The sequence below is a fragment of the Pimephales promelas genome, chromosome 2 (assembly GCF_988280905.1).
Source record: "Pimephales promelas chromosome 2, fPimPro1.hap1.1, whole genome shotgun sequence".
NCBI classification, from domain to species: Eukaryota; Metazoa; Chordata; class Actinopteri; order Cypriniformes; family Leuciscidae; genus Pimephales; species Pimephales promelas.
In genome coordinates, this window is record NC_142770.1 from 19,899,526 (window position 1) to 19,920,103 (window position 20,578).

General features: G+C 36.0%; 3 protein-coding genes across 5 annotated transcripts in view; all 3 read left to right on the forward strand.

Annotated features, from left to right (window-relative positions):
- The first annotated feature begins 6,182 nt into the window (after window positions 1–6,182).
- On the forward strand, window positions 6,183–11,759 carry LOC120491790 (uncharacterized). Its single transcript, XM_039689768.2, has 3 exons — window positions 6,183–7,031; window positions 9,638–9,739; window positions 9,819–11,759. Exons 1-3 carry the CDS (start codon window positions 6,359–6,361, stop codon window positions 9,875–9,877), a joined length of 834 nt encoding a protein of 277 aa, XP_039545702.2. The 5' UTR covers window positions 6,183–6,358; the 3' UTR covers window positions 9,878–11,759.
- An 87-nt stretch (window positions 11,760–11,846) lies between these two features.
- LOC120491824 (serine/threonine-protein kinase pim-1-like) lies at window positions 11,847–17,567 on the forward strand. Of its 2 annotated transcripts, XM_039689807.2 has the most exons (11): window positions 11,847–13,145; window positions 13,414–13,755; window positions 13,845–13,939; window positions 14,083–14,133; window positions 14,225–14,603; window positions 15,011–15,187; window positions 15,380–15,468; window positions 16,261–16,329; window positions 16,570–16,798; window positions 16,885–16,985; window positions 17,223–17,567. In XM_039689807.2, the coding sequence occupies exons 1-8, from the start codon at window positions 12,926–12,928 to the stop codon at window positions 16,276–16,278; spliced, it is 1,371 nt and encodes a 456-aa protein (XP_039545741.2). In that variant the 5' UTR covers window positions 11,847–12,925; the 3' UTR covers window positions 16,279–16,329; window positions 16,570–16,798; window positions 16,885–16,985; window positions 17,223–17,567. The 2 variants fall into 2 exon arrangements, with proteins under 2 accessions (XP_039545741.2, XP_039545740.2); XM_039689806.2 differs by lacking the exon at window positions 16,261–16,329.
- A 2,330-nt stretch (window positions 17,568–19,897) lies between these two features.
- Window positions 19,898–20,578, forward strand: part of psmd1 (proteasome 26S subunit, non-ATPase 1) — a 45,938-nt gene continuing 45,257 nt past the window's right edge. For both annotated transcript variants that reach the window (XM_089117753.1, XM_089117760.1), the window contains exon 1: window positions 19,898–20,083. In XM_089117753.1, coding sequence (XP_088973879.1) covers window positions 20,068–20,083 — 16 coding nt within the window. In that variant the 5' untranslated portion in view covers window positions 19,898–20,067. The remainder of the gene's footprint in view (window positions 20,084–20,578) is intronic.

The window sequence follows — 20,578 nt, forward strand, 5'->3', positions numbered from 1 at the left end:
ATATATTCAGTGTGTATCTCAAATTCTGTGTTTCTATAACATATATTTAAATATCAATAAAACCTTTTCTCCAGCTGCCATTTTGAGTCTTGCATGTTTCCATCATTAAGTTTCTACGAGTTCCTCCTATACTGTTTCTAGCCACATCAATTCGCATTCTTAATTTTATCCTAAACATTTTAATGTGCATATAGGAAATGTTTATAGTTCCTTTAATGTTTATAGGAAAATCTAAAGCTTTTTTTATAAGTAATGCAATATATTTAAAAAACATTATAAATACTGTATATTTAAACAAAATTCTGGCGAAATTTTAGTGTTTATATTAGAATTAAGTTTAAAATTAGTACAATATTGTAACAACATTTGCATTTATCTATTAGGAGGAAGTAACACTTGATAACAATCTGAACCCATCAAGACAATGCGACTCTTTGTTTAAATGTTTGTGAAACTACTTGGCACTGCAAGTGACTTAACCAGAATCAGTAATGAGGAAATTTCAAGAAACCTAAATAAACAAACAGTTAGAAGATAAGTTAAGATCAGATGAGACATATCAGTATTTTTTTTTCTCTCACTTGTTTAAAAAATATTTAATTAAATTATTTTGGTGTTTGAGACTGCTATAATCCCAAAGCTAGCCTAAAATAAATTTAAGCTAACCCTAAACTGGATTGAAGATCATCTTTGTCTCAGAACGTCCTCAAAGATTTAACAAAGACTCTTTACATCCCAATTGCTTCGTCCAGGGCAGCATTTCTCAAAAGTAAGAAATTGTAAGCTGAGTTGATCATATAGATAGACCATTCATGGCAATGGTTCTACGATCTACTTTGGCCTAAGATGCTTTTGGGAAACGCAGCCCAGATCTTTTTTTTTTATTCTATCAAGATTATCAAGAAAGATTGGTGATAGAAGACGGAAATCTATTTTAATATGTGAAGCTTTTCATCTTATCTTAAATAACCAAATAGCATGTTTACCAAGAATGATTGATTTGTCACAGATGTATATTTACTGAGTAATCCACTATTTTGTCAAGGGGGTCAAAATGACAGTTTTCACTTGAGATTTGGAGCCAAATTACAGGGGGGTACAAACTTTTCTTTTAAAATCTTCATTTTTAAGGCCTCATATGGTTCAATCTCATGGAAATCTCAGTGCGGCTCCATGTTCAGTTTGTTGTAATTGAATCAAAATCCAGCTGTGGTTCACTTTGCACACAGCTGATACCTATTGCATTTAAAAGGAAATGACTGAAGAATAAATAATGTTAAAACTATCTATCTTGTTTCCTATCAAAACAATTGCATTAAGCATAACTCTCTGAGTACCAAAAATAAACTGAAAGTAAAGTTGAGGCACACTAACTTGCTCTAAAAAGTGTATTTATAAGAATCTATATTTGAATCAGTTTCAGGGGTATTTGGAAGACGGGATTTTGTTCATTTTAACAGATTCTGAAGCTACCAAGGGATCAACAGTATGACATTTACATTTTGGCGCACTGACATCCCAATATTTCCAGGAATGAACCATAAAGGGCCTTAAAATGAAGATCTTATGAGCATGGACTATATTTTATGCAGTTGTGTTATTTATTTTTCAGATATTCCTCTTTAAAAGAAAAAAGTATCAGCTGTATGCAAAGTGAGTGACCCACATTTGGTTTTTGACCACTGAAAATGTGTACAATTGACCAATTTACTCATGGAGCCGCATTAATATCTCCAAATCTCTGGGATTGAACAACCGAGGGCCAAAGGAAAAGTTTGTTAAGAACCAGAAAAAAAGTATTTTCCCCCATTTTCTTACCTGTCACTGTCAAAGATTGCTAAATATTTTACTTATAGACCTTCCAATCTCTCTATAAAAATAAAATTATGCTACCAGTCATTTTATACCCCTCTAATGTGTCTCCAAATCTCATGTGAAAGTTGTCATTTTGACCCGCTCAACAAAATAGTGGATTACTTAGTAAATATACATTCATTGCATTTTATATTATAGCTTTCTTCTTTATGTTTTACTATCACCAGAAAAATTAAAAGAAACATATTAGCCAGGGGCCTGGTTAGGCTGACATTGAATGACCCTGATGGGAATTGCATGTTTCCTCATACTGATCATCTGACAATAGTCATCCTGACCTGCAACATATTTCAATCATATGCAAATCTGGCCGGATTTATAAAAACTAGTGGATCAAGTTTCAAAAAACATTCCAGGAATAAGAAAACAATCACTAAATGACCTGATGTTAAGGTTTATTGTCTGATTTGTCACAAAGATAATGTTAGCTATAGTCTTCTGGACAAATGTGTTGAAAGCTACAAACCAAACTCTTAAGTTTTGCATCAATATTTATAAATGTAAAGCTTGTTGCATTTTTTTTTTAATTTTGTACAGAAAAGTAAATAGCAAACAAAACACATTTTTGATCAAAAACAAACACTTCTAGCAATAAATTGATCATTTTTTAAAGAGGGACAGTGAAATTGTTGGAAAAGCAAATGTACAGTGAATAAATATGTTTGGTAACACTTTACAATACAGGTGCACTAATATGCATTAAGTCATGCTTAACTAATGCACAGATAATCATGAGTTATGTATAACTCACGAGGAAGTAAACCATTACTTAATGATTACTGCATCAGCAACTAATAAAGAGTCTATATGAATAATAGATTAAGTAATACATGAATTGCTATTAATTCAATGTGAGTATCAGTTCCTTAATAACATATTTTATTAACTAATGGTGTAAATTAATGTGTTAATTATCACAATTAGTCAAAGCTATGCACTTCAACTTCCAGTTGTCTGCTTTAATTAATCATTAGCTAATGATTTGCAAAGGTATCATTATGGTATGACTTTACTTGGTGGGGCACATCATTATTACCTAGTCATTTAGTAATTGTAGTAATTTGCACATACATTTGCACTAACAATGAAGTAATTAATCATATATTAATGCATATTAGTGTACCTGTCATATTATCTGGAAGTTGAAATGCACGGCTTTGGCTTATTCTGGTAATTAACATATTAATTAACACTATGAGTTATAATGCAATTAATCCACAATTACATATTTAATTAATAACAATTCATGTATGAACTAATACATTAACCTTACAGACTCTTAATTAGTTCCTAATGTGGTAATCATTAATGAATAGACAATCATTAGTTACACATTAATTCACTATTATCTTGTGCATTAGTTAAGCATGAAATAATGCTTATTAGTGCACCCGTATTGTAAAGTGTTACCATATATTTCTTTATTGAAAACCTTCTACCAAAACTCTTAAATCACACATCAAACATGATCAGTGAAACATTTGACATTTTTATGCATTTTAAGATGAAATATTCAGGCATTACAGCATTTTTTCATTCTTTCTGTTGGAAAAAATCAGTTTATAGATTTCATTTTGTGAGTCAATTTCAAAAATAGCTAACCTTAAGCCATAAATGCCATATGACTGATCAGATTCAGAACTCCAATTAATGTATTATATAATTGATTAATTAATTTTATAATTTTAATGCATTTGATATTGTTAGTGAGCAGCGAACAGTAAACAGGAAGTTACGTGTCAGATTAAATGACAACAGATTTACAGTGATCACTCACGTGGACTTCTTATTACAATAACTTTATCATCCTCTGCAATGAAGAAGACTGCAAATAGTCATGGCTGGTCAAAGGTCGGGAGGCCTGTTTACCCAAGACTTCAGCTTATCATTAATTACAAAGCTAGTTATTTATTGAAAAATATCCGGAGAACTGTTCGAATGCTTTTTAATGGCGGTTTGGATAGCTAACTTTGACATTTTAAGTTTTTAATTAAGGAAAAAAAAAATCAATTGAATAATGAAAATTAATAATAAATGTAGGTCCAAAGTAATGGCTTAATATTATATCTATAATCTCTTCAGTGGGTGTACTAATATTTAATGTGTTTTTGGATTGTTCTGCGGACTAAACACTGCAAAACTATCTTTCTGAGCTTTCTGGTCTTATAGGAGCTTTATACAGTTGTTTATAGGATATGCCATTGAAAACACAAATGATGTACAATACACTATGCACTTATACACTGTTATGCACTATACGTAACCAACCGTGTAGTTTATGAACGTTCGAGTGTCCAACATTACACACTTAGTTTTCTCGGTTAAATAAGTGTATCATCCGGGTACTTAAAGTTTTCAGTGTGAACAGACTCCTTGCACTATTTATACTACAAAATGGCATATAGTGCTCAAGTATGTGATTTAGGATGGGAGATCATATGCTGCAATTGATGCCCAAGGTAAACTCGTAAAACTATGGACTGTAGGGAAGCTTCTTTGAAAAAGCGGCATTGAATTGTGCCTGATTGACGGAGCAGTCACTATTTAAACGGTTAAAGGGATAGTTGACTTTGAAATTAATCTTCGGTATGTTTTAGCTTACCTCAAGGGCATCTAAGATGTAGGTGTCTTTGTTTCCACAGTATTTTCAATTTTGATATTTTTAGGTCAAACCGTTCTTGTCTGTCAGTCATATAATGGAGGTCTATGGTCACCACCTCAAAGAGCATGCACAGAGAAGTCCAAATTAAACATGATTTAATGACTCGTAAATGTAAGTACACATTGATGGCCTAAGACACGAAACGAGCGGTTTGTGTGAGAAAACGAACAGTATTTATATCGTTTTACCTCTTGTAACCACAGCCATGTCCAAGTGATCTCTTGCGCGGTTGCGCAAAAAAAAAATCAACGTTGTCTGTTGATATATCGAAATCGTCTTCCATTGCGATTTCATGTATATCTATGTTTAGATCTTCACAGTGAAAGGTAACACTTCTGAAATCTCTGTGTAAATAATGAGTAACGTACGTGAGAGATCACTTCCGGGGGTTTCTGTTGATTGCGCAGACTGAAGCGCCTGTGCTGTCAGATCACTTGAACGTGACTGTGGTTACAAGAGGTAAAAACGATATAAATACTGTTTGTTTTCTCACACAAACCGCTCGTTTCGTGTCTTAGGCCATCAATGTGTACTTACATTTACGAGTCATTAAATCATGTGTAATTTGGACTTCTCTGTGCATGCTCTTTGAGGTGGTGACCATAGACCTCCATTATATGACTGACAGACAAGAACGGTTTGACCTAAAAATATCAAAATTGAAAATACTGTGGAAACAAAGACACCTACATCTTGGATGCCCTTGAGGTAAGATAATACATATCAAAAATTAATTTCAAAGTGAACTATCCCTTTAAGGTCCAACTAAATTGCTCTGGCATTTGTAAATAAATAAATATTAGCCACTGTTCTCTTATATTAATGTTGTTCGGAAGCCTGTGCAATGATAGTTTTGTGACAGCGCGGTGACTGTAGTTCTGACGTCACAAGTCACAATGGCTCGTGAAAAGGCTCTCTATTATGTAGGCTGTGTATAGATTGACTGTTTTGAAACTTATGGTTGCATCGCCCCTAGACCTCTGTCATCATGAACATGGAAAAAAACCTTTAAACATCTAATGACACAAATGAAAAAACAAACAAACTTTAAGCCGTTCAAATGTTGACTTACAACACACGATTATAGTTTATACTCTTATTATATACAGAAATGTACCATGTTTATTTTTCAGACAGTTTAATATAACTTTCAAAACAGTCAACAGTAGCGGTCACAAAGACAACCTCCACAATAGTGTTTTTTTATAACGTTCAAAAAGAGGAAAAAAAAATAGAGAGAATATTGTTAATGGCGCACTCACAGCAGCATTCATTGGTTGTTTGAGTATTATAAGTTAATACAATCCAAAGTATTATAATATCATAAATCCTGTAGTGTGTTATTGGATTTAAATGTCGATAATGTTACCCGTTAAAACTTTGAAAAGGAACCATATCATCAAAGGGTAAAAAATGATTTTGATATCCCTGTAATTCTGGGATTTAATTTACTGTAATAATTGTGAATTTGGAACATAACGTGTATTTAAAAAATTACAAGATTTCAAAGTACCTTATGCTTTTGATGTCATAAACCGATCGCTATGTGCAGCGCCTGTAGCCTGTCAATCACGTTGAAATAAGCCCCGCCTATATATTTGCTTATCCAATCAGACGAAAAGCAGCACTCCCACCTTCACGAGCTTGTCAATCTTGAGTAAATAAACCCTCCTACAGACAAGGCGAAGGACACGTCCACTCGGAGAGATTTCTGCAGTTCTGCATGTAAAATAGTCTCGAATGAGTTTTTCATGTAAGTTTGCCTTTTAAAACATCTTTGACAACGCTGTCTTGTGCTAAAGACATAAATAGACATTGGTAATGGCCTCTGAACGCGAGCATGTTGATCCATTCCAGCGAGTTCTGCTTCAAATCGGTGGGAAAAGTAACATTCATTTAGTATGCGCGGTGAGCGGACCTGAAGGAGACACTGGCATTTTTCAGGACTTTATCGCTGATATGTTTAACAGCGGGGAGCATGATGAAATCCACGACTGTATTATTGGCAATAGTAACGGCGAAATCAAAATCCAAACAAACGTCTGCATTCCCGACCAATCAGAACAAAGTTCGTCTATTCCTGATGATCGACACACCAAACCAGACCCACTCGAGAATAAAAGCCTGAATTCAAGCAGAAACGTCGGCGGCAAGCAGAGAGCCATCAACTGCTCCGTGATCATATTCATCTTCAGACACGAGTATGTGTGTGAGAAGGAGAACGAGGTGTGTTTGAGGGAGATCCTGAAGGACGTGAGAGCTCGCTTAAAGAGAAACGCGCTCCGCCCGGCTCTGCTGGGACTCGTCCACTCGGACAGCGATCGATCTGACAGCCGCGCGTCAGTGGAACTACTGGACCGATCAATGCGATCAGTGTTTATCAATCACCCCCAACAGGCCATATGGACCGGCCGGTACGTCTCAAAGTGCCCGGATGTGTTGCAGGAGATCAGATGGAGCACCTGCCGGGCTGTGAAGTCCTCAATGTCTGCAGGTTAGACGCTCAACACAGTGCACTGTTTGGCCGTCACTTTACTACGGAGCCCTTAAAGGGACATGGTGAATAAAAAAAAAAGAAGTGCTTCTGCGTTCCCTCGAGAAACTTTGCGTTCGCTCGCAAAGAGATCAAAAGTAGGGTGGCAGCTCAAAGTGCTGGAAATACAAAAAAAAAACACCCGAAAATTAAAGGGATAGTTGACTTTGAAATTCATTTTTGCTATGTTTTAGCTTACTTCAAGGGCATCCAAGATGTAGGTGTCTTTGTTTCCGCTGTAGTTTCAATTTTGATATTTTTAGGTCAAACCGCTCTTGTCCTTCAGTCATATAATGGAGGTCTATGGTCACCACCTCAAAGAGCATCCACAGACTTTCTAATTTGGATTTCTCTGTGCACACTCTTTAAGGTGGTGACCATAGACCTCCATAATTTAAGATATAAACTTAAAAGACTGACTTTTTTCTGCAATTTTGACTTTATAACTTGCGATTTTTACTGTATAACTTGCAATTGTGACTTTTTTATCACACAACTCTGACTTTATTACTATTGTGAGTTTATCACGCAATTCTGATTTTATAACTCGCAATTGTGCGTTTATATCACGCAACTCTGACTTTATAATTTGGAATTGTGAGTTTATATCACGTAACTCTGACTTTATAATTTACTATTGTGAGTTTATATCACGCAACTCTGACTTTATAATTTACCATTGTGAGTTTATATCATGCAGCTCTAACTTTATAATTTTCCATTGTGATTTTATATCACGCAATTCTGACTTTTGATATTTTCAGGTCAAACCGTTCTTGTCTGTCAGTCATATAATGGAGGTCTATGGTCACCACCTCAAAGAGCATCCACAGACTTTCTAATTTGGACTTCTCTGTGCACACTTTTTAAAGTGGTGACCATAGACCTCCATAATTTAAGATATAAACTTAAAAAAATGACTTTTTTCTGCAATTTTGACTTTATAACTTGCAATTTTGACTTTATATCACGCAACTCTGACTTTATAATTTACTATTGTGAGTTTATTACGCAATTCTGATTTTATAACTCGCAATTGTGTGTGAGTTTATATCACGCAACTCTGACTTTATAATTTACCATTGTGAGTTAATATCACATAATTCTGACTTTATTATTCAAAATTGTGATTTTATATCACGCAATGAATTCTGACTTTATAACTCGCAATTGTGAGTTTATATCACTCAATTCTGACTCAAACTCTGAACCCGTCACTCACATCAGATCCAGCAATAGCAAACCCCAATAATCCAATCAGTTCCCTGTAGAATAAATCAAGCTATTGTTCCTGTAGGCGTTTCACTCAGACATGTCACAATAGTGAAGAAAACACTAGCGCAACTTCCATTTAATGCTGAATTTAAGGTCCACCCCTAAACCTAACCCTCAGTGGGGCGTAAGCAGATCATACAAAATTGTGCGAATGAGATGTACAAATTCATACGAATTAGTCCCCAGTTTGCCAAAACTTAAAGTAATTATGAAATGTTTTTAGACTGCTGCGTTACGCGCAAGACATGGTTTCCCGGGACATTTAACATAATTTAACAAAATCAAACTCACTCATAATACTCATCTAATTCTCATATACAGACTCATTGTCTTTATACTCGTGCTCTTGCAAACTATTGAAACTTAAACTTTCCTAAATAAAGACTGAAATATTTTATTTAGGAAATCTTATTAAAGATTAACTTCAGAGTTGCACGATTAATCTTTAAAAGATCGCAAAAACTTTTGCTGATAATTTACTCACCCCCATGTCATCCCAGATGTCCATGTCTTTCTTTCTTCAGTCGAAAAGAAATTAAGGTTTTTGACTTTTCTCCATATAATGGACTTCAATGGGAACCAAACGGTTCAAGATCCAAAAGACAGTTTCAGTGCAAACTGTTCAAAGGGCTTTAAACGACACCAGACGATGAAAAAGGGTCTTATCTAGGACCCTTCGAGTCATGACTCGAAAAAAGATTCATTCATTTTGATGAACGAGTTTGAACAGGAGAGTCACGAACGCGCATCACAGAACAGAGCAAGGCGACCATTTGAGCTTATAAAACTTAAACTTTGTTATTTATTTATTAAATGAGCGATCGTTTCGCTTGATAAGACCCTTATTCATCGTCTGGAATCGTTTAAAGCCCTTTGAACAGTTCGCACTGAAACTCTCATTTGGACCTTGACCTGTTTGGTTCCCATTGAAGTCCATTATGGAGAAAATCCTGGAATGTTTTCATCAAAAACCTTAATTTCTTTCCGACTGAAGAAAGAAAGACATGGACATCTGGGATGACATGGGGGTGAGTAAATTATCAGCAAAAGTTTTTTTTTAAAGTGAATGACTCCTTTAAGTGTTCAAACTGACTGAAGCTTCTTGCCTTGACACGAATGTTTGTAAAAAAAAATACAATGAGCCGTATATATCCATAATGAGTAGGTTGTTGTCAGCTCCTCTGTTCACGCGTCACATGATTTGGGAAATTATAATGCCTGGAGGCCCCAGAAGACGGAGAGGAAGAAAGCAGGCTTTGAATGAGTCGTTCTTCTGGCTCTCTGTGTTGCAGAAAGCGGCGCTGGCAGGAAGAGCGGCTTGTTCTGGCCCCTGAAATGTTTCCCAGGACTGTTCAGGAAGCGGCACAGAGGACAGGCGGACCTCAACACCAACAGTATGACAGTCATTTGCATTCGCTTTCAAAAACACAGTTGTTTCTCTATTGATTAATTGCGCAATCTTTGCTCTTGCAGCAAATCCAGATCCGGCTGAAGAAGCAATGGCCCTGCAGATGAAGCCCTCGGCACAGTGACGCTCCGGGACAGGTCAAGCCTCACACTGCGGGTGTGTGTGTGTGTGTGTGTGCTCTACTCAGGTCATGTACTCTTGCACTGTACCTCCCCGGTGGAGGAATGAAGGAAACACACGATACAAGATGGATATCAGCGGGACATCTCCCTGCTATCTCTGAAGCGTAGAGAGGAGTTTATTAGCATTAAATCATCTATCGGGACAATTGCTGAACACTGTGAATGACTAATGTATTAATTGATGTTATTATAAATAATCAAAACACTTTATTGAATCTTAATCAGGAAGTTTTGCACTATTCCCTCATGTGATTCTGAACTAACCAAAGGAAATTAATTGCTCTGGTCATAAACCATAATGTTGAATACATGAATAAAGTCACCATGAAATCAAAATGGACAAATCCTGTTTGTTTGTTTGTTTTTATTTATCTTTATTTATTAATGCGCCCTCTTATTAATTTCTTCTCGCTTTTCTCTGATGACGATGAGGGTGGGGCAATCTGTCAATCACGTGAATAGATAATTATGACTGGGTACATCATCATTTTGTTTAATCTCAGATGATCGAGTACGTAATATTATGACTTTATAATCTCATGATTTTAACTTTTCGTCGCATAATTGACATGAAAAGTGGGATGTTCGTCCCCGTAAACGGCCGGAAACGAACCACGACGTAGGCTATACATGGAGAGCTCGCGGAGGTGCTAATGCAGCGCTATTCCTTTTACATAAGAAAATCATAATTTGCATATTTTGTGTAATAAGTTTGACTTTTTATGTCATAATTAAGATTTAAAAACGCATAACTTTCTTTCTAATGTGGTGGAAATGGGCTTCCATAGATTCTTGTTAGTTAAAACGGATTTTATTTATACCTAGGCCTACGTACTGCTTACAGAATTGGCTAAACAATATTTGGGATTTTGTGATGGCTGTTTGCGATCTGAACTACTAAATGAATGTTATTGAATGAATTACTCTTTTGAGTCGGTTCTTTTAAGTTGATTGATCACACCAGACAGCAGTCGGTTTGTGATTCAGAATGATTCAAACGGATGACTCGCGCACTGAATCGGTTCGGTGAGCTTCTCACAGTGGTGCCACTCACCCCGGGGCCGCTAGGGGACACTTCTAAATAACGGGCCTCAAAGTAACTCAAAATTATGAGTTAGCCTACTAAAACCACTCAAATAAACATAGTGTAAACTGGCATTTTTTTTTTTTTAATTTCTTATTACAAATTATTCCATTTCCACCACATAAAAAATGCTTTTGGAAATCATAAATGACACAAGAGATGGGCTACTAAGTCATGAGATATTTGTCATTCATCTCATAATTTCAGATTTTTATCTCATTATTTCCACTTCTTATCTCTTATGATGACTTAGGATGTCATAATTATTACTTTTCATGTCATTATTTTAACTTTTCTGTCAGAATTTTGAATTTTATCTAGTTTTTTTGTTTTACCTTCAAATGGTCTTCGTTTCCTGTTTACGCTTTGGGCTTCGGGGTCTGTACGACCCCTACAATTGATTGAGTAATTAAAAAAAAAAAAACATTTTTAGTCATAAAATAATATATCTTTTTTATCATCTATTCATTAATACTGTGTTTTTGGAGATATAAAGTACTTTTGTATCCATATACCACACAAATCCTCAACTACATCATTAGCTTGCATATTATTATATATTTTTTTTTATCATACATTGCATTTATCCTCTACTAGGCCTTCATTTTTGTGTAAAAGTTTTCAGATTTATGCCGAATTTTTTTTCCTTGTGTTTTCATCTATTGTATTAACCTTATACCGATCCAATACTGATGTGACGTGCTTGCTTTAAGCTGCATTAAAGGATCATACAAAATGTATGTGAAGGTTCCATATTTTGTAACAGAAGTGATATTTGGACAGAAATGTATTAATTTGTTACAGGAGAATGCATACAACTAAATTCAATGGAATTGATGTCATTTTTGGTATTACGCCTATAAACAAAATCTCATGAGAACTTCAATTTCAACTTCAAATTTGGAACACAATTTGGTTAGATATATGGCTTTGTTTTTATAGGAAAAAATATTTTGTAAAATATATATTTTATATAAAAGAAAAAATATTTAGTACAGTATATTTGATATAATGTAAATTTAAAACTTCAATAACTTTTTCATACTTTTATTTTTTGAAGTGTTTTTACTTCAGCAATAATCTGCTGAGTGTTTTCTTTAAAACAAGACCAAACTTAGGTCTTTATTCCAAAACTTGAATTACAACCAAGTTTTAATAGTGCATTGTAATGGAGCATGTTTTTGAAAAATTATTAAAAATATACTTAAAATTTTTCATAGTACCAAGTAACATCATTTCGTAAAGTTAAGGCTCTTACAGTGTAATATGTAAAAAAAAATACAAATAAAAATGTGCTTAGCTTGCAAAATTTCACCAAAAACAGTTCACATGGCTGGGGTGATTTATTTGTTAGAAGTATTGTGACAAGTGCTGTTGATTGACACTGTGACATCTAGTGGATTTTTTGGGCATAATATACCTCAACCAGATGATAGAGATGGATCAGTCAGTTTGAGTAAAGTTAGGTACTCCTCTCAGTTAAATATAGTGACTCAAAATGTGTATGGTTGAGAAGTCAGTTAAAGGGTTAACACAATTTTGAATAGTTGTTCTCAAATGAATCCTGTCAAACCCAATTACTCTGACCTTAAATATAAATATTGTTATTAAATAAAACTAGAAATATATTTTATTTTATTATGAAGTGAAAGGATGAGGTTAGATGTTTAAACATTATAGAAAACAATACTTTTCCCCGCTGTGAGCATTGACAAGAGTTCAGCTTCATTCGAATTCGAAAAGGGCGTCTGGGCGAGTGGAATCTTTGACGTCACAGAGAGTTTGACCGTTTTGTGCGCAGTTTCAATTAAACAGTGTCGCCCGTGTGAAACCACAAACCGTCGGTCTTCGCGTTGTTTATTCTGCAGTTTATTTGATAAAGTTTTCGAAGTGGTCAACTGTTATCATGTCTCTGAAGAGAAAGTCCCCCGCTGAGGTGTGCGACGCCCATAGGAGCACACCCTCAACATCCAGCACCGACGCGGCTGAAAAGCATCAACCGGCATTGGAGGAAAATGAGGCGCCGTTGAGAAAGAGGACGAGGACGGATAGTTTTGAGAAGCTGCCGTCTCTTCATCATCGTGACTCCGGCAGCTCAGACCAGAGAAATGAGAGAAGTGCTGAGGGTAAGTTAAATGACCATTACAAATCCATCCACACCACCACGCATTACGTCAAAATTAAACTTATGTTTTTATTTATTTAGACATGTCTTAAATATTTGAACACGTTTTGTTTAAAAAAACTAACGTTACAATTGTACAATGTAGAGTTGGGTATGCAGTGTGTAATTATTATTTATTTCACACGGACTGTTTACATATTGAGCTGATGTTTTTTATCCAAAGCATCATTTATTTGAAACATGCTTTTGTTAAATATTCCCTGCTTTAGATCCAGATTCTCTACCGGACAGCGCCTGTGCTCTAACGTTAGAGGATCACGGTCTTATGGAACATCTATCCAGTGGACTTGAAGTCCTTCCTCCTGTAGATCCGCAGGGTCAAACCCCTCCAGGACCAGTCCACCACAGTCCAGTTCAAACCCCTCCAGGACCAGTCCACCACAGTCCAGTTCAAACCCCTCCAGGACCAGTCCACCACAGTCCAGTTCAAACCCCTCCAGGACCAGTCCACCACAGTCCAGGTCAAACCCCTCCAGGACCAGTCCACCACAGTCCAGCTCCAGATCCCCACAGTCCAGCTCCAGGACACACTGTGGACGTGACAACTGAGGGTGAGTTTACCGCCATATCTCAAATATTACTCTCACTGCTGTCCATGCTTGTCATTTCATGTCCACTATAACCATTAATCTTTTAACAGACGACATTCTGAGCCGGTTTGAAATCGGTAAAATGCTTGGTGAGGGAGGATTCGGCTCGGTTTATGAAGGGAAACGCTTGGCGGATGGCCTTGAGGTATAGTCATTTTCTTACTTTTAGCAATTTAGCAAATTGTTTTGTCTCACTATGTCCATTTCAAGTCCTTTTATTGTATATCATGTTCACTATGTGGTGCAGTTGTAATTGTAATGGGCTAAATGTTTTGTTTTGTTGATCAGGTGGCGGTGAAATTTGTCAAAAAAAAAGAGGGCATGAAATACATCAACATTGTAAGTTAGAACTTGAAAACATCACATTTTTCCAAAACTGGACATACATTTTATTCTAAAATCCTGCAACTAACAATGATCTTTCTTCCAGCCCCATCATGCTGCACCCGTCCCATTGGAGATCGGCCTGTTAGCCATTGTTAATAGGGGCCTCAAAATTAAAGAGGTCATTGAACTGCTGGACTGGCAGGACCAGGCTGACCGATATATCATGGTCTTGGAGCGTCCCCCAAACTGCATGGATGGGTTTGATTTTTGGGCTCAACAGGATTACATGTTCAACGAGGAAACGGCACGGACCATCATGAAGCAGGTGACAATGGCTGCTCAAATGTGCTGTGCCAAAGGAGTTTTCCACAGCGACATCAAGTTGGAGAACCTGCTGATCAACCCAGAAACACTTGAGGTCAAACTGATCGACTTCGGGTGCGGGAGACTCATGCAAGTGATGGCCTATAACGTCTTCAGTGGTATGTATTATGAATCAAGCTTTGAAAAGAGTTTCATTTTTTAGGGCTGTCAAACGATTAATCGCACTCAGAATAAAAGTTTGTGTTTACATAATATATGTGGGTGCACTGTGTATAATTATTATTTATATATAAATACACACATATGCTAGTATATATTTAAGAAATATTTTCATGTATATACTGTATATAGATTTATATATAATTTATATTATATATAAATATAAATATTTTACATATAAATAATTTTTTTTTCTTAAATATACATGCATGTGTGTGTATTTATATATATATACAAAATAATTTATTAATAATTAACATTGCTGAAAAAGTTGCCCGTGTATCATCACCCAGAGAAAACATGCTATGGGATTTCAAGCTTAACCAACAGACAAATCTCTTTCTAGGCACACACGAGTACTGTCCACCGGAGTTCAGCAGATGGGGCAAGTACTACGCTAAATCAGCTACTGCGTGGTCTCTGGGAATGGTCTTATTCGAAATGCTGTCTGGACACCTTCCAGGATCCGAAGAGATGGACAAGATTAATGATGACACCTGGTCTGATCCTCGCTTGTCAAACGGTAAAGTGGCATTCATCACAAAACCATAATCAGTTTTAAATCACCAAAATAAAACAAATGAAACAAAGAAGTAACAGTAGTAAAAGAAAAGAAGTAAAAGAAGTAAAAGTGTTTCCCCGTACAGTATAGCGTAGTCTAATCTTACAGTTTAATAGAAAGACAGCAGGTGTAAAGTTTATGGTCTCTTCACAGAATGCTGCGACCTGATTCGACGCCTCCTGCAGAGAAAACCAAGACAACGGATGGGTTTGGACAAAATCATGTCCCATAAATGGTTTAAGGTACTGACCCTAATAAGCTACAAATGAATTTGGATTTACAGGTGAAACTCGGAAAATTACAATATCGTGCATTTATTTATGTAATTCAACCAACATATGAGAGAGACTCATTACATGCAAAGTGAGATATTTCAAGCCTTTATTTGTTATTATTGTGATGATTATGGCTTACAGATATGAACAACTTTTAATTTGGGGTTTTCATAGGCTGTAAGCCATAATCATAAAAATTATAACAAATAAAGGCTTGAAATATCACACTTTGCATGTAATGAGTCTTTCATATATTAGTTGAATTACGTAAATAAATGAACTTAATAAATGAGTTTCACCTGTATAATAATATTTGGAAGACACTTTTTTTGTTTTCTTACTAGGGCTGTCAAACGATTAATCACGATTGATCACATCCAAAATAAAAGTTTGTGTTTACATAATATATGTGGGCGCACTGTGTATAATTATTTTATATATATAAATACACACACATGCATGTATATATTTAAGAAATATCTTCTTACATCTTATATTTTCCATATATAGATTTATGTTTAATTTATATTTAAATCTTTTATATATAAATAATATTTTTCTCTTAAATATATACAAGCGTGTGTGTGTATTTATATTTATATAAAATAATTATACATAGTGCACCCACATATATTATGTAAACACAGACTTTTATTTTGGATGCGATTAATCGCGATCACGAAAGCCCTAATATTAGTTTATTGTGAAACAGGAAAGGTCAAGGTCAAATCTCTTTAATGTATATCATCAACGTTTTAGAGAAGGAGAGCGCGATAGTCAGGAGAGACAGAAGAGGAAGAGTAGGTCAGAGCAGCAGCTGAGGTCAAGGTGAGAGACACGCTTGAGGATAAATTCACTGAATATCTGAGAATGTGTATATGTTTATTAGAGATCTGTACATCATAAAGTCTACATCATTTTCAGAAACATTAATGGAAACCTGGTGTCATTCATTACAATATGTAAAAAATCCACACCGTCACACATTTGATCAAAAATCAGTTGAAGTTCGATTAAGGTCATGATCAGATTTTAATTCCAGGGTGTGTCATTTATCTTTAAACACAGATGAAACCAAGCGGACATCCTTTATCATTGGCCAGAAGAGAAAACGAAGTTCCCGCAGTGCTCAGCGTTACGATCCTCAACATCCAGCACCGATGTGGCTGAAACACATCAGCATTTTTGTGTTGGTGAGGAAAATGAGAGTCTGAAGAGGAAGAGGACGGATCACCTTCATCACCTTCTGTGACCGGAGAGGCAGCGCAGACCGAGATACATGAGGGACATGCTGAGGGTAAGTCAAACTATTTTCTGGTTACTAGAGCTCTGTACATCTGCATAATGTTCAGTTTCATTAATGATATGCATTTTTAACCATAGTCAATGCAGATCCCCTCATGATTGCTAATCGGTCTGTAAATGAGAGTGGAGTCCCATATACCTGGAAAACTGGCATGCGACCCGCCAATTAATTAAACCAAGTAAGTGAAAACGTGTATTTCTGTTACTTTGAATAATGGCGCAAGGTTATTCTCCAATAATTTTTTTCCCCAAAACTTTGAAAACTTTGGCACTGCTCAACTGTGTGAAGCTCTTCTAAACTAATCTTTCTGTAAAGGTTGTGGTGCTGACACGCTTGATTTGTGCTTGAGGTGTTTCCTCAGAGTCTCAGGGTGAAGTCAATACTGGTACACTGATATTTTCCCGTTGTTTTTCAGAAGGATCATGACCGGCGGTACATGCACATTGGAACGATGGTGGAGTTTGGGTCGGCTTTGCTGGGGACTCTGGATGACATCAACAACCATTTCTTTAGTGGCTTAGCACTTTCACACCCAACAACATATTGTTAAAGGGATACTCCACTTTTTTTGGAAATAGGCTCATTTGACCACTCCCCCAGAGTTAAACAGTTCAGTTTTACCGTTTTCGAATGTATTCAGCCGATTTTCTGATATTTAGAAGAATATCAGTAACCAGTATATTTTTATCCTACTATGGTAGTCAATGAGACCAGAAACTGTCTGGTTAATAATATTCTTCTAAATATCTGAAAATCGGCTGAATGGATTCGGTAAAACTGTAAAACTCAACTGTTTAACTCTGAGGGAGTGGTAAAATGAGCCTATTTCCAAAAAAAGTGGAGTATCCCTTTAAAGCTGGATTAAAGACACATGTCTTAGCCCTAGCATACACATAATACATTATAGCATAGGCTTCTATAATTCAATGTTAGGCTGCATAGATTAGGACACTTAACTGTTACATCATAAGAAGAATGGCATCTACGCTAATTTAAGTTTCTCTGTTTATCCCGAGGTTTTCCCGCAGCCCGCCGGATCCAGGCCGTATCCAGATCTGACGAGGACCTTCGTCTGGACCCGATGACGACGACAACGCAGTGCTGAAGTGCCAACGAGCCTCTCCCAATGGAGGATCCCTTTCCCACTCTACAGATAACGCGTTTCCTGCCCTGATGTGATGAAATAAAACAAAACTCTGTATCAAATTTAGAGTTAGTCGTTTGTTCAGACTTCAGGTTTTAGGGAAACCTGCGCACATATATTCAAACACACATAACTATAGAATCAATTCTTAATGCGCATGTGAACGCCATCAGTGTTTATCACAGGTTCGCTTTTAAAGTCTGTTTAGAGACATTCACATACATTTTTAGCTGACAGTTCCTGTAAATCCGGCCTCTAGTTCATAAACGCCAGAGGAGAGCTGCCCCGACTGAGCCTGGGTTCAACCAAGGGTTTTTTTCTCTCCATTGGGTCACATGATGGAGTTATGTGACCCAATGGACCATAGACGATCTGGACCAACGAGATTCGTTGAGATTAATGAATCTATTCATTTATTAATTTATTTGAGGTGAATTTATTGAGGATTTATTTTGATCTATATATATATATATTCGGAAATTATGATTACTTATAAATTATATATATATTTTAACGAATTGTCAAAGCTCAGGCTTGTCATGTATCTGGCTTTTTTTATTCTTGTATAAGAATTGTGAAGACACCAATGCTGAGATATAATTTATTTTCACATTAAATAAAATAAAGTTTTCTCATTGTGTGGAAAGCATTTTCTGTGATTGACCCGATTTTGACCCTGATGGATCCGTTATGGTAATGTTATGGTACAACAACAGTGCAACGTAGTAGTAGTCAATTAAAAAAAAAAGTATACAGCAAATTAAATAGTAATGAATAGTATAATTATATAATATTACAAGTAGCCTACATACAGTGAAGAGAATGTATATATAAATAATTTATTTAAAAATATTCCTACATAGGCTATAAAAAAAAAAAAAATCACAGCCCTGTCTCTTTTTGTCTTTTGTGAGACCAAAGATCGCCCGTTAGAAATACACAAGACGAATTATATCTCATGTTTAACCACTAGAGACATCTGAGCCAGCGGCAAACGTCAGAAGCACTAGCCGATCCAGATAGCACAAGCCGATTTGATGTGATTTTTACATCTGGAAGACGTATTTTTAAGAGTGTTTGTTCATCTGCAATACGTCTATAGGACGTCTCTTGTCAGATGTCAAATAGATGTTTAGAGGATGTCAGTTTAACATGCATTCTAAATCATTACATCTTAAAGACATCTTCTAAATGTCTATTTGACATCTGACAGGAGACGTCTATGCAGATGAGCAAACACTCTTAAAAATACGTCATCCAGATGTAAATATTACATCATATAGACTTCTGGGAAAGGCTGTTCAAGGCAGTGTATATGAGCGCTGTGCGCCCGCTGCACCTCAGAAAACGTCAGATCAAATTTTTAAATAGGTGCTATCTTTATAAATAAGCCACATATTTGAGCTTTAAACAACTACATTGTCAACTGAAAACTATTAAAACTACATTTCGTGACAATAGTATTTTTAAATTTCACTGCCTTTCTCCATCATGACCAAATACAACCAAAAACAAATGTTCAGTCTTGCTTGTGAAATATAATTCCTCGAGACCAGTTTTCAGTTGTGTGGTAATTTGTACAGCCACAAGAAGCACACGAAAAAGGCATGTATCTAAATTGTAGTTATGAGAAGGATGAGAAAGTTGCCCTCCGCAATATGGCGGTGCCGTTGACGTGCGCTCCAGCGGCGTATTTATTATATCTATGTGAGGAACCACAGCAGTCACTGAAGAGCCACTGACGGGTTGGCCGCTTCACAGCCTGTCTGAAAACAATTACTACATGCCTTACACATCTAATATATATTATTTTGAAAATAATTGATACTACCCATAAAAGAATAACTGTATAATATTTGCTTATCACCACCTTTGTGTGTTCTGTAGCGAGTGATTTTATACTAACGTTAAATGACGTATTTTCAGGCGTAGTTTGCGGCGCGTCCCCTAGAAGCGCTCATTCAGTCCGACGAGTTTGTGCCGCTGCTGTACTAGCAGTTGATCGCTCGAGCTCCCACAGTTTCATTGAGAGTCAAGTAGACTTTATTCTTCTTAATACTGTTTTTGTGTTTAAATCATTGTGCTGGAGGAGATCCAGTGACCGTCGCAAGCAGACATGATCACTTCAGCCGGTGAGTGAGCGCGAGTAACCGACAGAGAGTGCTTGATTTAGCTGAGTCACACAGCTAACGGCTAACACGCCGCTCAAGCTCGACGAGCTTCAGAACCTTATCTGTGTTTAATGCAAATATATTTTCAATTATAAGTCACGTTATGCTACTACATGTACTACATTAGAGCCTAAAGGCGGTGGTGTTGGTGTAAAGGTTTGTTAATGTCATTTCTCGTGGTGTTTTTCACTGCTGTGGTTTGTTTACAAAGGCAAAATACCGTGATTTTTGAAAAGTAGATCTGTTATGTGTCTCAACATTGTTTTGACTATATTAATAATATCAAAAAGTCATTTATATGTTAGTTTTAATTAAAACTCATGTCTGAGGTTGTTATTCAGCAGATCTTTCATGTCACTGTTGCTACTAAACGTTAGCTGTGTATACACACACATACACTGTAGTCAACATTATATACAGTATTCAACATTATATATATTTATTATATACATATAC

What these genes read in the sequence shown, in the direction of transcription:
- LOC120491790 (XM_039689768.2), top strand. Translation starts at nt 6,359, where the DNA reads ATGGCCTCTGAACGCGAGCATGTTGATCCATTCCAGCGAGTTCTGCTT. An exon ending in GAAGTCCTCAATGTCTGCAG is followed by an intron (nt 7,032 to 9,637) that starts GTTAGACGCTCA and finishes TCTGTGTTGCAG; the next exon opens with AAAGCGGCGCTGGCAGGAAG. An exon ending in GGCGGACCTCAACACCAACA is followed by an intron (nt 9,740 to 9,818) that starts GTATGACAGTCA and finishes TTGCTCTTGCAG; the next exon opens with CAAATCCAGATCCGGCTGAA.
- LOC120491824 (XM_039689806.2), top strand. Translation starts at nt 12,926, where the DNA reads ATGTCTCTGAAGAGAAAGTCCCCCGCTGAGGTGTGCGACGCCCATAGG. An exon ending in TGATCCTCGCTTGTCAAACG is followed by an intron (nt 15,188 to 15,379) that starts GTAAAGTGGCAT and finishes GTCTCTTCACAG; the next exon opens with AATGCTGCGACCTGATTCGA. An exon ending in TGTCCCATAAATGGTTTAAG is followed by an intron (nt 15,469 to 16,569) that starts GTACTGACCCTA and finishes CTTTAAACACAG; the next exon opens with ATGAAACCAAGCGGACATCC.